Below are 15,451 nucleotides of genomic sequence, written 5' to 3'. Positions count from 1 at the left end.
TGAAGGAGAAAAACAAATCAAGTTATCAAACATGTTACACAATGTTATTTGCCTTACTCTTCTCCATTTTCTCTAGAATTTCCAGTTTGTTTTACTTTCTGAAAAATATGTACAAAACCTTGTTCCACTGGGAAGGGGTTTTCCTCAGGTCATCAAATGAATCATAGCCTTTCCAAAACTTTTTTTTTTCCTCTTACAAAGAGCTTTTTGGTGAAACCAAAGTACTGTGTGCCAATTAGCAGGAGCAGGGTTTCAGCTGTGTTACCACCATGTTGATTAGCTCGTTTTGTGTCTCCAGGAGCACTGCTTGCGTAAGGCTACGAGTGCTTCCACTCACACACAAAGTCCTGGCTGTGTCAGTGTCTTTTCCTCAGTAGTAGCAGAAATTCTCAGAAGAGAAGTTAGGAAATAGGGCGAGTGAAACTTGCCTTTATCCTTAACGTAATTAGCGATAGACAAAACGTCCCAGGGCAGAGTTGAACCTGCTTCTAACCCTGTTACGCCTTTGGCCTCAGGTTTCCCGGCCCCATGATGGGCGTGGGCACAGCTCTCCCCATGAGCACTGCCCCACGCTCATTACCCACGCTCATTAACCTTTAATTTCACCCCAGCTTCACCTCTAGCCCTCCTGAGGCCCTGCTGAGGCCCTGCTGAGGCCCTGCTGAGGCCCTGCTGGGTGGCACCAGCCCTGCTCCTCAGCTCGTGCTCCCTCCCAAAGCCAAGCCAGGGCCTGCCCCAGCCATGAAGCTGCACTTCAGCATCCCCGCCACTGAGGAGCTGCGGGAGGGGCGAGGGGGCCACTATGTGGTGGGCTTGGGGCCAGGGTGGGTGTGTAGGTGGATGGTGGGGGGCTTGGTCACGGCTCTGACAGCTCTGTGCTTGCAGCTCTACTCCCTGTTCCTGGAGGGCTTCCTGTTCGGCAAGGCTCGGTACCGCCAGCTGCACCGCTGGGATGAGCAGGTGAGGGCTGGGATTCAGCTTCTTCCCCTCAGCCTCCTTCCCCTGACACCACTCCTCTGGAGAAAATGGCTGGGGAAATCCCAAGGGTGGGATCCTCTGGCTTGAAGTGCACCCGCACACCCCTTGGGGGTGGCCCTGTCCTGTGTAAGGGGGCCTGGGGCAGCCCTAGGAGCAGTGGGGGTTGCTGTGTGGTCCCAGTGATTATTCCTGGGTGAGTCCGCATGACGATGTCTCTCTTTGCTGTTGTTTTGTTTCTTATCCCTTTGGCCTCAGTCCCTTTCCCCTCCATTTTCCCCCTGGTGTTGTTAGGAGGAGCAAAGAACATGTGACGTTGAGCTCTTCAGTGGAAGCAGGCTGGCCAGCCAGCAGTCACTGTGCTAACCTGATCCCTCTAACCTTTGCCAGCCCTTGGCAAGATCTTCCAAGTGCGATCCCTCCCACTCCTTCCACCAGCCTGGGTCCCCGCTAACATCCCCTCTGCGCAGCCTGAACTTACCTCCACAGCCCTGCTTCTCTTAGCCCTGCTCCTGGCGCTGGGCTAAGTGGGTGCTCTTCTTTTTACCAGCCTCCAGTTTCAGTGATGGGACCCCCTGGGAACAACTCTGCCAGCCAGGGGGACCTGTCCACCTCTCCCAAATCTGTGTGCTGGCACACACAGTTGTAGTGGCACCGCTGAAGGGTAGTCAAGAAGGGGTCAGGAGCAGGGCTACCACTGGAAGCGATGTTTGCTGAAGCGTGCTCTCGTGTCCCAGCTCTGCAATTCTTTTCCCTGTGGGAGCTCTGACAGTAATATTTTGCTTTGGTTAATGGAGCATTTCGGATAACATATCTCAAGTAATCAGCCAGCTTTTTGTTTGCTTTTTCTTTAAGACTTACTTACCATTTCTTGCTCGAGGTTTGAGCTTCATTAGTACTCTCAGCAAAATCTTTCCCTTCTCTTTGTCCCCTGTAACTGACAGTTTACCTTCATGATGGACTTTACAACTCATTAGCAAGTTTGTGTTTTTAATTTGTTCAGGCCTGCTGTTGTTAGCTGCCACACTTGGTCTTCGGGCTTAGCAGTACACTTCTGTCCCTTAATTGTCCTCCCTGTAGTTATGTGAGGCTGCTTGTTTATAGTTATTATGTCATTTTCTCCTTATTTTAATTGGAATATTCTCTTAAGGTAGAACAATAAGGACAAAGAGGACACCTTAAACTCCAGGACAGGGTAATTCAGCTTCCTGACCAGATCACACGTAGTGGCCACAAAGTCTCATGGAAGCAACAATTCTGTGATGGATGCAGGGCACAAATTACAAATCAGCTTTCCTTGTGGACAGATTTTTTGTATGATTATACCTGACAGTATTGCTTGAACGCTTCTCTGGAAGGTTTGTCTCTGGCCTTTTTTGGATGTGCTGCTCTATTTGTTGCACCTCTGATCGCCTTCAGTGCAGTGATTTCTAAAGCTCTGCCATTTTACCTCTAGAAGCTCCTCTTCTAAACTGTGATGCAAAACCAGAAATAAATGTATTTCTTTTTTCCTGATGCTGTGCCTTACCTGTCCCTTTTCTCTTGCTGTGCCTTTGTCTCCCCTCTATCCCTTTATATATTGTGAGTGCTCGTTTGGCATTCCCATAACCCATTCCTTGCTGCCTCCCAGGGCAGTTGCTCTCTACAAAAGGACTGCCTGAAGGGAGCAACTGTTCAGGAATCAGTAGTAGATGGCATAGCATAACAGCATGTATGAGGCCCTGGATGCACTGCTGAACGGGGAGGTGCAGCCATGCAGAGTCTGGGCTGCGTTTCCTTACCCTGAGGTGTCTTATTACCAAAGGGGATTCACAGCCCTAAGCAGTGCCCAAGGGGAGTGGTATACAGGAAGGTGCGAACGACCAGAAATGATATCCTAAAAGAGATCTTGCTTAGGAGTTGCTCAGGGTGGGCAGTCAGAACTGCTGAGGAGAGCAGTGCATTGCACTCGACTGAGGGTTGCCAGAAAGCGTCCCTCACATGAGGATTTGCTCCCTTGCCCATCCCATGGGAGCTGGGGCTTTGCGTTGGCTGTAAGTCATGGCTCTGCCTTCTCCCCTTCCTCCTCTTGTTTTAGGAGCTAGGGCTTTCAGTTGTGGGAAACCCAGGTATCCCAAACTCCTCTGTCTGAAGATTTAGGTGTTAAATGCTAGCAGTAGGAAGGAAAACAGGAGGGCCAGGCTCCCTTTGCCAGGACAAATGCCATACCTGTTAGGCAGCCTTCCCTATTGTTTGCTCTTGCTAAGCCAAGACCTGTGCAGCTGCTCTCTGCAAGTGTCTGGGGGCAGCTTCAGCAGGAGTGGCAGCGTCAGGCACACCTGACATTAAGTACCTTTGAGAGCTTGACAGCTTCTGCATGTATTCATGTATATCTTCGGTTGTAACATGTTTTAATCATTTTTAATCTTAGAATGGTGTCTCCTTATTTTTCTTTTCTTTTTTTTTTTTCTTCTATTTAATCAGGTAACTGAAAAGGCAATGCCCAGAGCCCTGCTCACTCTATATAATCCTTTTGCGACAGTTTTACAGTTACAGTGTTGCTCTGTTTTCCTGGGTTAACAGTTTCGTTTCTGGTGCTCTGTCTGACTTTGGCATCAGCACACCGATGATGGAGTGTGGTCCTGGGTGAAAGGACTCGTCTGTACAGCATAGGCAGAACCTGTCCCAAAAGCAAACTGATGGGATTTGACCAAGTAAGAGGTGATTAATTCAATTACACTTTCAAACTGATGATGCCTCCTGCTGAGGAGGAAATAATTTATTGCAGAAAGATGAAAAAGAAACAGCACCAACTGTAGCACGTGTCTTTACTCCCCTTTTTGGAGAGATTAGCTTTTAAAGTTGTCGTACTTAGGGAAGCTGCTCTATCTGTGGCTCTTTGAGGTGGAAGTTGTGGAGGAAGAATAAATACTCCTCTACAAGGCTGGAGCATCCTACCTGGGCTCCCAGCACAGCAAAAACCAAGCTGCTTGTTGTAGTCCTGTGGGTGTTCCTGCCCCTGGCTCTTGCCCTGTGGTGGGGAGCTGGCAGTGGGGCTGTGCCTGGCGCTGGGCAGCGAGGCAGGACTGCCTCAGCCTGCTGCTGTGCAGTGGTGGCAGGAGATGCACACAGTGCCTGCAAAGGAGCCGCTTGGCCAGAGATACAGGGAGGCTGAAGAATGAGAGATCTCCCCCTGGACAGCCTGTGGGCAGGAGGACTTGGAAGTACGTGGCTGGTCGACTAGGTCCAGCTAAGAGACAGCTGCAGTGTGCAGGGCACCCTGGCGCACGGGGCTGAGACGCGCGTCTTGTGTTGGGTGGCTTTAGGCTGGAGAAACAAACACAGAGACTTAAGGAAGAACGGTGTGAAGCAGATTTGGGGGAGGAGGACCTGACTCTGGCAGTGGTGTTGGCCTGGCAGGGCAGCAATGCGCAGGCTGTTGGTGCCTGGCACCACCAGATGTGGTGTTCTGTGCCTCTAGTTGTGCCAGGGGAGGTTCAGGTTGGAAATGAGGAGACATTTCTTCTCAGAAAGAGCAGTCAGGCATTGGGACGGGTTGCCCAGGGAGGTGATGGAGTCACCGTCCCTGGGGGTGTTCAAGGAAAGGTTGGACGTGGTGCTTAGGGACATGGTTTAGTGGGTGACGTTGGTGGTAGGGGGATGGTTGGACCAGGTGATCTTGGAGGTCTTTTCCAACCTTAATGGTTCTGTGATTCTATGTTGGTGCTGGCTTGCATGTGAAATGTAGCCTGGGCTGTTGGGTCTGTGAAAACTTCAGAATTTAGGGTCGTGTTTCTGTAACTCCTTGACATATGAAAAAGTCTAATTGGCAGGGAGAAGCTTCTCTTCTCTGTAGCCCTGATCCTGAGGACACACAACTGTATTTCAAGAAATTTGCCAAGCAGCCAGCACGGAGATGATTTTTTTTCTTTATTAAAAAAAAATATATAGGCCAGAGTCTCGGTTTGTGCAGATGGGTGATAACAGATGGTGCAGCTTTGCAGGGGATGCATGGCCTGAACAGAGAGGGAGGAGAGAGGACGTCCTGGTAGTGATTGTGGCTCCAGCTCCTGGCAAATTTGCTCTAGCTCCCCACTTTGCCTGCCTGTAGAACAGAGATAATATTTTTCACTCCTGGGGGAAGATCATATACGTGAAGGACTTTGAAGATAAAAAGCACTCTATAGCAGCTATTACTGTTAGCTTTCCATAAAACCAAAGCATGTAGTGCTATCTAACTCTTTTGTGCTGTGTATCTTGGAGCAATTCACACGTATCTAGTAATCAAGAACTCAGAAACAGCAACGTGTTGCCAATGTAGGGAAAGTGGAGCTGTGAGGGTATGCCTGACTTCTCTTTTTATCTGACAAGTGGGAGAAGGTATTGCTAATTTTTGCACAAGTAAACATTTTTTTCTTCTCCAAGCTTCAGCTGCTGGAATCATACAAAAGACTTGGGCAGCTGGGCCCGGAGGAAGAAGTCAGCTCACAGGATTTAGTGACACTGACTGCTGAGTTGAATACTGGTGCTGAAAATTTAATTAGTAGTAATGTCTCCACATGCTATAGGAGCGTCAGTTTACTGATCGGATGCCAGATGGTTTTGATTTAGGTGAAAGAAGGTTTCCAGACAGGCTAACTGATTTGTGTTGTGTTTAGTACTGTGTATATTGGGAAAGTAAGCAGAGCTTATTCTTGTCTTGAGATAATTTGCCTAAACAAAGTATTAGAAGTTTGAAGTAGCCTGCTCACCTATGGTACTGTCAGAGTGAAACTCAACATCCAGCAGAGTTTAGCATCACTTAACTTGAAGATGCAATAAACAGAAGCATGCTTGATGCAAACTTGCTGTCCCCTTTAAGACCACAGGTTGGAAAATGTCAGAGCAGAGACTTTATACTTTCAAGTGACCAACTACTTCCCAAACCTACGTTGGAAATGTCTTATGTTTTAGTACAATACTGTAATTGTGGTTTTGCAGTCCTTTCAGGTCTGTTTATAAATGAGGTAGGTTTGTACAGACATTATACTCTTATTAGCCAGCTAATGTAGCTGGAGGAAGAGTCCATCTTTCAAATAGTTTGTGTTTCTGAAAGATTCTCTGTTTCATTGACAATATTATGTGATCTGATGAAAGATAGCAAAATAATAAAAGCCCCTGAGGTGGCAGAAGTCACCAACTTTTTTTTTTTTAATGAAGTTTTTAATCTGTAGTTCTGTGATAGGTTAAAGAGATCCTATATGGACTTATTGGAAAGAGAAGACCTCTGTAACCTTATTGTGTTTGCCAACGAGGTGTAGTAGACCTAGCTGATAAGGTTAATACAATGCTACTTTTCTGACTCGAAGCAGGAGCTCCAAAGGAAGTGGTAGGGCTAAAACCGAGACACCCATCAAAAGAGGCTGCTCTCTTGGGCTTGTCTTCTGTTGGCTGCTCAGGCAAAGGTCCCCATTTAGCCCTTGCAATGGGCCCTGAGGGCCACCAGGGAGGTGCTGAGCAGGTATCTGCACTAGCTCAGCATCACCTCCTGTCAAAACAAAAGAGCATCAAAAGCTTCTTGGAAACTATGACCACCTTCACTGATGGAGAGTTTTCCTTTGGCTGTTTTGCAGCTGAGGCAGGTTTTTGGGAGCACTGTGCCTGCTTTCCCTCCAAAGTTTTACCTGGCGATGACCAAGTCGATGGCAGATGAGAGACGGTCTCAGCTGGAGCAGTACCTTCAGAACGGTAAGTCTGCCTGTAACAACCTGATCAGCTGCCACACACAGGGCTGAAACCTCTGAGGATGCGTCCACAAACGTGACCGTAGGGTGCTTTACCTTCTACACTGAGCTGAGCAGGGACGTGCCTAAAAGGCAGGGGCTGAGTGTTGCAGCCTTGTCCTGTCCATTGATTCACCAGCATATCATATTTTTCCTCTTAATTTCTTCTTCAGCTTTCTCAAAATACAAAGGTGCAGCTTCACACACAGCTGGCACAGGGTCAGGTGTGATAACTCGTGCCTGGGAGGAAAAAGGGGAAGGCAAAAAAGAAGACAGGCCGTTGGACTGGTGGGAGTGTAACGTGGAACTGGGCTCTGAGTAAACCTCTTCCCTTCAAGGGCTGCCAGGCAGACATGATAATTATAACAAGATAAAAGAGTTTGTAGATAAATTCAATCTCAGGTGTAGCGAGCAGAGTTATAAACCAGGCCTGCAGGGTCACTGGAATGTATCTTGTGAGTTTCATAGAGGCCAAGAGATTTAAAAAACAACAACAAAAATAATAATAATTAAAAAAAAAACCATACATTTTGACTACTCCCCCCCAAAAGGGTGTGTGGCAGGGGATGAGTTTAAAGTGGTTTTATAGCCTCTGGCATCAAATACTTTGTGTCAAGACTTCCAAAGCAAACTCAAGATTAGTCTGGAAAATCTTACTACCTGAAGAAGTGATTCTCTCTCTCAATCTCTCTCTCTGTCTTGTTTTCAATGGTTCCTTTTACAGTTACTGACCATAAGTGAGAATGGAGTTGAGGCCAAGAACTTTAGTGTAGTCCCTCTTCAGGAGAACAGCACCATGTATATCTTGCACTGTTCATGACTTCACGTGATTTAACAACAGGCTCCTAAAGACAGCTGTGCAGAAACCAAAGAATGGATAAAGTAGCACTGACAGTTTAACCAGCAGTCATATTGTATACATCTAATTTTTTTCAGACAATGGCCATGTTTATTCTCTTTTGGCTAAGTTTGTTGTCCTCTTTTTCTCCTTTAACTCTTGTTTTTCAGTTACTTTGGATGCAAACATTACCAAGAGTGATGTCTTCATAAACTTTTTCCGAAAGCTACAGCTGGTAAGTTTTGAGTTCTTCAGCCAAAAAATTTGTTACATGAAAGAGTTGAAATGTTATCCTACCTCCTGAGTTAAAGGCTTCCTTTGCTATCTTCCTTTCCTTGTGTTCTTAGCATATCGGTCTTGTAAAGCCATGAGTTCTGGTGACAGTGTGCTCTCTGTGAAGCCTAGGTGGCAATAATAGTAGCATTGCTATTGTTTTGTTCATGTACAAACTTGCTTCTCACATGGAAAGAGCTGTTTGCTTTGTTGTTACGTCCTGTGGCATATCTGATGAATCTTTTTTGCCTCTAAACAGTTCCCAGAAGAGTCTTTGTGAGAGCTCAATAGAGGGATTACATCCTCTCTTGGATTTTGCAACTGTAAATGCTTTTTGGTTGTGTCAGTACTTTGTGCTGATAAGTATATTGATGACTGCTGTGGAAATGTCAGGTTCTCTTATCTTGTAACTGTAGTGATGGGCATAGTCTGGCGTGTATTTGGGTTGCTGCAGCCCGGATGGCTTTTGAAATCTGCTTTAATTTGGCCCATGACATGTATGATTCTTTGGCAGGGACGGAGAGCTGGAGGAAAAGCATAGAAGGAGGGGAGAAGAGAGAATAATCATCAAGTTTTATGAGCATATGTACTCTCTGCTGTAGTGCTAGCTCTGTTGTAAATGTGTAATCAGAAATCGGTCGTGATTCCTTAGGGACTTTTAGGTGTGTTCACCTGGCTTTGCAAGTGGCCAGAAGCTCTGCCTGTGCTACCCAGACACAGCCAGACAGCTGATGAGTTCAGCTAGCACGGCGTGGAGCTGCAAGTAATGAGCATACTAAGAGAGAGGATATTTATCCTCTGCTCCATCCTGGCCTAGTGTGTTCTGCAAGGGATGGGCACACTGCAACTCCAGCAGCACTTGGAGGAAGAGGATGCTGCTTCAGTTTTCTAGGAAGTGTGTGGCATGCTGCTAGTGTCTCTGTACCCTTTCTTCCAGTGAGTTTTTGTCGAGGGGAAATTCTGAAGGACCAAATAATAGTTCTGTGTCTGAAGGCCTCTTGACTTCTATATGCAATTAAGGTGTGGAAGGAGGGTTCAGGAAAGCTGTAGAAAATGTTGTGGAGAAACATTCCTAACAAATTCTAGAAAGATTTTCCCTATGTACTTTGTAAATAAAAAGAAATAGTTTATTTACAGTCTCTTAAATTCAGATGTACCAAAGTGCTCAAGCCAGTGGATGAGAAGCCCCTTTCCCATTAAGAATTTCCTTCATGAGAAGCACTCTCTTCAGTTCTGATCCAGTGCCTGTTATAGCCCGAAAGATAACTCCAAGCCATTACTGTTGAGTCTTAATTAGTCTTGATTAGACTGATAACAGGTCTGCTACAGAAAGTTAAATCTGTCAGGAATGCCTGCAGTTTTCCCTCAAACAATGCCAACTGACTTTTTCTAACAAAGTTCTGGCAAGAAGTAAGTTTTGAAAGTGCACATTTGCAGTGTCTAAAGATGGTTTTTGTCATGGCAGCGTTGTGGATTTCTTTTAACATACCTTCATAAATAATGCTGTACATCCAGGTTTCTTTCTTTAATGCAGGCACTTCTGGTGAGGGGAGGCGACCCTCGATCAGGATGTGTGCAGGACTTATTTGACTTACAGTTATGTGCATGCTTATTAAGGCAAGTGATGATTGTGCTGCCAAAAGCCGTCAGTTATTTAGCAGATTTCAAGGTAGGCACTGAATTATACCTTAAATGTTAGTGCCAGGTCAGTACATTCTCGAGACATAAAATTAACCCAAATTTCTGTTCCACAGTACAATGGATTTTCATACAACGTCTCATACAACTCTCATACAACGTCTAAGCTTCCTGCTTGGCAAAGACAGTAGTTCTCCAGCTTTTTCAGTTTACAATTTCAGCTTATAATTGTCGTGCTTACACAATTACTGCTTCATAATACAAATAGCAGCAGCGCTTTGTGTTCTTTCATTATGGCAAAGAACAAACTGCTAAGAGAGATCAAAAGATCAAATAACTTTGCGAAAGCCGTGAGCGCATCCACTGTCATTAGCTGTGCACAGTGCCTTTAATTGGTGCAGCAGACGTTTGAATAAGTATTCATTTTGGCTATTAAGGAATCTCATTCAACAGGCTGGCTTCGTTGTGTGTGTGTTCCCGTAGCTACTAGTATATTAAGGGACTTGTGAAACGTTTTATGGCAGAGTGACAAAGCTTCTGTAACAGTTTTGAAAGACGTGGAGTGATGTTTGTCTTTAAAGTACCTCTGCATTGTGCTTTCCTTCTCTGATGTTGAAGACGTGTAGGCAGCGCTTAGGAGTGAACGCAGTGAGAGTTTGTGTTGCTGCTAGAGTGCTAAAACCAGGCAATCCCCTCAAACTTGCTCTTTTTGTTACATGACAAGAGGGATGATTAATCGATGATTCAATGAAACATCATGAACGTGATGAAACAGCAGGCTCCCTTTCCATCAGTGATGTGGGCTGGCTCTGGCTCTACCTGGAGCAAGTTAATGCACACTTGTACAAGCAGCCTGCCAGCTGATGTGGGAGAAGTGGCAGAGACACCCCACTGCAGGTGATGAGGAGTGGGACTTGGCCTGTGACTTCTCTGCCCCCGCAGCTATTTATTGAGCACAGGTCTGTCTGCAAGTAAAAACACTGCTGTTTTTATAATGCGAGGCTTCGGTTTAAATAGAATAAGAAGATTGATTTTTAGGCAAGATCTAGTCTAGCATACTGCTGACTTTTTTTCACCTTCACTTCTCTATTTCATTAGAGCTGTCCTCTCAGTCTGTTAGTGCTTGCAGAAGCTTCATTTTCTTGGCTTGTCTTAGCAGCATTTAGCTTCTAGGTGAAGCTGTTTGTAGATGCAAAGGAAAAAAAAAAAAAAACAAGCTGAACTTGAGGCCTTTTTGGTTTTTGCCCTGTGTTTTACTTCAGAATGGGGTTGTGAAGGGTGTGCCAAGACCCACAGAGTGGGAGTGCTGTGTGGGAACCACAACTGACACAGTGCTGGAGGTGACATATCTGCATTCAGTATCATGCCAGCCTGCTGCATTCCCCTGACCATGTCTAGCAGGGCGAACTTTTCAAGCGGAGACAAGCCCATGCAGTTTAACCCTGCCTCCTAGGCCCTCGTTTTTGCTCAGCACCAGTTGTGTAGGTTGTCACAGTTTGCTCCTGATAGCATGCATGTTGCGTCTGTCTCGCCAGCAGCCTCATCTCCTCGGGGGACCCTCAGGGGACCGCGGGGCTCCTGGTGCTCGTGGAAGCAGCTTTGCATAATGGATGCTTTGCTCAAAACAAGCATCACCGAAAGATTAACCAGCACCACTGAGTAGTCCAGTTGAATAACCAGACTCATAATGTGCCACCCTTACCCCCTCCTCGTCTTGGCTCTGAAAACTTGGCCAGTGAGCAAGCCGGAGAGACAGATTCAGCATATATCCTGCTGCCTCCAGCCCCTAATGACAAAAGGCACAGTTCTTGCAGGAAGTCATTAACGTTAACAAGATGAGACCTTTGTGGCTGTGTTGCTTCCTGCTCTTTTTCATCAGGAGAAAGTATGAGCAGGTGTGTACATCACTGTCAGCCTCATTTTAATGCAGACCATCTCTATCCCTGAATGTAATCCGAGAGCACGATCTGTCTCTGTGTTGGACATCCGTGGATTAATGCGATATATTCGGGGTGCGGCTGGGAGTGCAGCCAGTCATTATGCATTTCTGAAAAACACTGAGACCTCTTTACCTCGTTTGATCACCTCTTCCAGCCTGTGCTGCTGGTAAGCAGCAGCCTTTAGCATGAACAAAAGTATTCAGGTGCTGCCAAAAACACAGATGGAAAGTTTCTGAGTACTTGAGCAAATACAGCCAAACAGTGCCTGATAACAGGCAAAGCAGTGTTCCTACGTGGTCCTTTATCAAAGGACTCCAACATAGGCAGTTCTCCTTCCTGGGAGCAAGCATGAGGCCAGGGATTAAATACTTGAGGGAGATGTGGTGTGCATGCTGTTGGGAGTGTATGTAAAATGTAACCCAGAAATCTGCAGTTGTTACCTGGAGTCAAAGCTGTTCTGATCACGGGCTGCATTTTCTTAGGTAGAGCCCCTGTCTCTGACCAGGCAGCCGCTGTTTCCTTGAGGGATTGTAATGCACTCACTGTTTGTGCACGCGGTGGGGGAATGCACACGTGTAACATATTCCTCTGTACTCACCCTCAGTAAGTCACAAATATATTTGGATTTGTGTGCGCACAAATAGAAGTTAGGCTGAGTATCTCCAATCTCAGTACTGCTCTAAAAATGTTATTCCTTATCAAATCAGGCTGGGCTTCTTATTTATGAACTTCCATTTCAAAAGTGCAGCTGGCCAGAAATCTGAATTTCGTGTGGGAAGTCCCTGTACTTTCCAGTTTTTGCTGCATGCTGTGGTGAGGATGTCTCTAGCATAGAAAGTTCTGAAGAACTTTAATTCAAAGACGTCTGTTTTATTTTTGTTTCGATGTTAAGATTCAATTCAGTCTCCTAACCTGCTGTTCTTTACAAAGATATTGTGCTTAAGAGCCTTCATTCATGCCCTTTCTCCTTCTATGGACCATGCTTCTTAGCTGAGCAGCAAAGCCCTTGAGACGTTGAAGAGGGTTTGGCTTAGTGCTGACTTCTGTTAAAAGAGAATCATTCAACTTTGTTTTCTGGGGAGAAAACTAGAAGGAAAGTGTTGTTTTTTGGTTTTGTTTCCTGTGGGGAAACTATACAATAGGCATTTTTTTTCAAAACTTTTCTTTCCATCAAAACCAAACCCCAGAGAAAATCCCAAATCCCTGAGCAGCTCTGTATGATTTTGTATTACATTAATGATGGAGCTGTGCTTCAGCCTCCTGGGGTAGGCAAGTGGGGAGCAGGCAGCAGTTCAGGTGTCTCAGGAGATTTTACCACCAGTAACAGTGGCAGCAGTAGGGGAAGATTTGAATAAGCAGTATTAAGGAATGCAAGAAAGTGTGCAATTCTCGTTACATGGCAAGTTTCCCGAATTTCAGGACCAAAAGTGTAGGAAATGTGGAGTGCTACTGGATGTGTACAGCTGCCAAAATACAATAATTTTTCTTAGATGTTGGAGCCTGATGCAAGCAGATGGAAGTGAGAGCTGATGCTTTTTCTAAAACTAAAACAGCAGTTTGGGAGAAGATCTGAACCTTTCTGATTCACTGCTGCAAACTTCTTTCAAAAGTATTTTTCTGATCATTTTGGAAGTGGTTGTAACTGCCATGTGCCCTCCCTAAATGGATTGTCACTAATGCTGATAAGCACTCTTCCCTTCATATGTGCTTTAGACTTATTCTGGATTCTTTTATGTTGTTTTAGGGACATGTCTGTATTTGTCTTTCTTGATTTAATACTGTCTTCTGCCTTACAGATTGCACTGTTTCCTCCTTTTGTTTTTATGTAAGTTTTTGGTCTTAACAATACTTTGCTGATAAGGGGCTAAACACAAATATTTATAACACTGAACAATGTGCAGTGTTTCTGGCATGGGCAATTTTGCTTTCTGGGGTAAAACATGTGATAAAGGAGGGAAAAATGCCCAAACTCAACAGTTTAAGATAATTCTTCTGATTTTCTGTGCTATAGACATGGTAAGAGAATATTATCAGAAGTTAGAGATAAGGAAGTAGGGAATTTGTCCCTAGGACCATGAGATGAAGCTGTGCCTGTAGTTCAGTGTGCAGTCATACATGAGAAATTAAAGCAGATGCAAAAGAAGACTGTGGAAACCACTAGCCTAAGTATTAAGCAGAAAACCTTAATGAGACTATTCTGGATGGAATTGAGATTTTCTTTTCTCTAATGAGTCATTTATTGTAGATCCTCAAATTAATCTGCTTACCAATACGCTGCATGGTGTTCTTGGAGAATTCAAGCTGTTTGGAAGCAACTCAAAGTTTGGATCGTGCTTTTCTCCTGTCCCTTATCACTGCGGAGTAGTGAGGTGGCAAACAGGGTGGTGCAAGGTGTGACTCCCTCTCCGAGTGGCAGAAGGGTAAAGTGATGTTAGCCACTCTGACCATGGGCTGCCACAGTGGCCGAAGTGGCTTGTACCCAGGCTGTGAGAGCAGCAGTGGTGAGGATCTGGTAGAAGTAGATGCTTTAAGTCCGCTGTGTCCTCTGGGTTCCAATGTTAGCAGCCAGACCCACACCCAGAAGCGCATACTGCAGTGTATGGTGAACCTTTGCTTTTGCCTTCATTTGTTCCTTCCAGTTTGAGGAAAATAGTTAATTCCTCGGGTAAGCAGAGGAGGTGACCACTGACGTGTGAGACTATTATATCTCCACAAAAGCAAAGTACTGCTTCTTTTAATTAAGAGGAATGACCAGTCCTGTTTCCTGGTAAGAAGGAAATTAGTTTGGGAATAAAGAGTAAATCTGAGTGGATCTTCAGAAGGACTTCCGATAGGGCATTGGCTAATGCCCTCAGAAGAAGTTCTCTTGTTTTTTAATGCATGCAAATAGATGCGTATGCATCTGAAATACCGGGTGAGATACTGGGTGTTAGGAAAATCTGTGGAAAGTCTGTTTAAATAAGAATGTTTCGTTGTGTTTTTTTTTTCAAGACTTTTTTTCTTCCCCTTGACATATATCTTTTTACAAACTTTTGTTAACATATTCTTAACAGACGTTTGGAAGACAATACATTTTATTTGCATTTGATCTTATTTAAGAGTTATTTCAAGGTAATATGTTTCAGTATGTCAAGGTAATTTCTGTTTGCATTTGGCTTATTTAAGTTATTTCAAGGTAACTGAAGAATATGGTATTTCTGACCCAAAATAGTGATGAATCTGTGAAGTGAGTTGACTGGACGTTCTCCAGGGTACCCAAAGGGGGACGGATAACGGAGCACACAGCATAAATGTCAGTCCTGCCACCAGCTCCTGCTGACATGTCAGGGGTCAGGAGAGGCTGCTATGTACAGGCACCATGAAGCCTGCAGCAAGATACCAAGAGTATTTGACACCTAATAGCTCTCAGGGAGTTTTCTGTATCCTCCATCAGCTAGCAGAGGTGGATATGAGAAATTAAAATTTAATGTTGCATGCAGTATGTGCAATTACAGTATTTTCCTCCACTTTGAATCTCAAGGGAAGTATTTCTCCTTACTTAATAAAAATGCTCGAAGGGCCATTGTTGTCCTCTGATACAGGGCAGTCAACAGGAAAAGGAGCTGCAGCAATGAGTTTCTGCCACCTCATCCAGACACATCCCCAAGGGAATTCTCAAACTAGTGTCTCTCCTCTTGCAACAAGTAAGTCTGAGTTCTCATGCATAGCATGGCACGGGGCTTTCCGAGTTTGAGCTATGGAAAATCATCTAGAGAGCGGAGAACACACCATTCCCATGTGCTACCTCACCGTTAGAAATATGTCTTGCTTCTAATCCCACCGTGTCTACCGTTTGCTGACAGCCAATGGATCTGACTTCTGTGCGTTTGTTTTCCAGATTGAAAATCACGTTTTTCTTATGTCTAGACATAAGAAAGACCTCTGAGGTCGCTTATTTAGGTTGTGAGAAAACAGGCCTCATAGTGCTTTTAGGTTTCTTCTTTGCATCCTCTCCCCATTTGTGGTGTTCTTGAACCCTGGGCTCTGGTACTGCAGAGTATTCCAGT

The 15,451-nt window shown here is 45.1% G+C and overlaps 1 protein-coding gene across 2 annotated transcripts in view; it reads left to right on the top strand.

Annotated features, from left to right (window-relative positions):
• Positions 1-635: 635 nt before the first annotated feature.
• The window catches only part of SNX31 (sorting nexin 31), a 31,154-nt gene continuing 16,338 nt past the window's right edge, over positions 636-15,451 (top strand). The window contains exons 1-4 of one of the 2 annotated variants that reach the window (XM_040548639.1): positions 636-807; positions 886-960; positions 6,567-6,681; positions 7,725-7,789. In XM_040548639.1, the coding sequence (XP_040404573.1) occupies positions 742-807; positions 886-960; positions 6,567-6,681; positions 7,725-7,789 (321 nt within the window). In that variant the 5' untranslated portion in view covers positions 636-741. The remainder of the gene's footprint in view (positions 808-885; positions 961-6,566; positions 6,682-7,724; positions 7,790-15,451) is intronic. The other variant, XM_040548638.1, reaches the window with a different exon arrangement.

This window comes from Cygnus olor, chromosome 2 (assembly GCF_009769625.2).
Source record: "Cygnus olor isolate bCygOlo1 chromosome 2, bCygOlo1.pri.v2, whole genome shotgun sequence".
Lineage (NCBI taxonomy): Eukaryota > Metazoa > Chordata > Aves > Anseriformes > Anatidae > Cygnus > Cygnus olor.
This window is presented reverse-complemented; position numbering and strand designations above follow the sequence as displayed.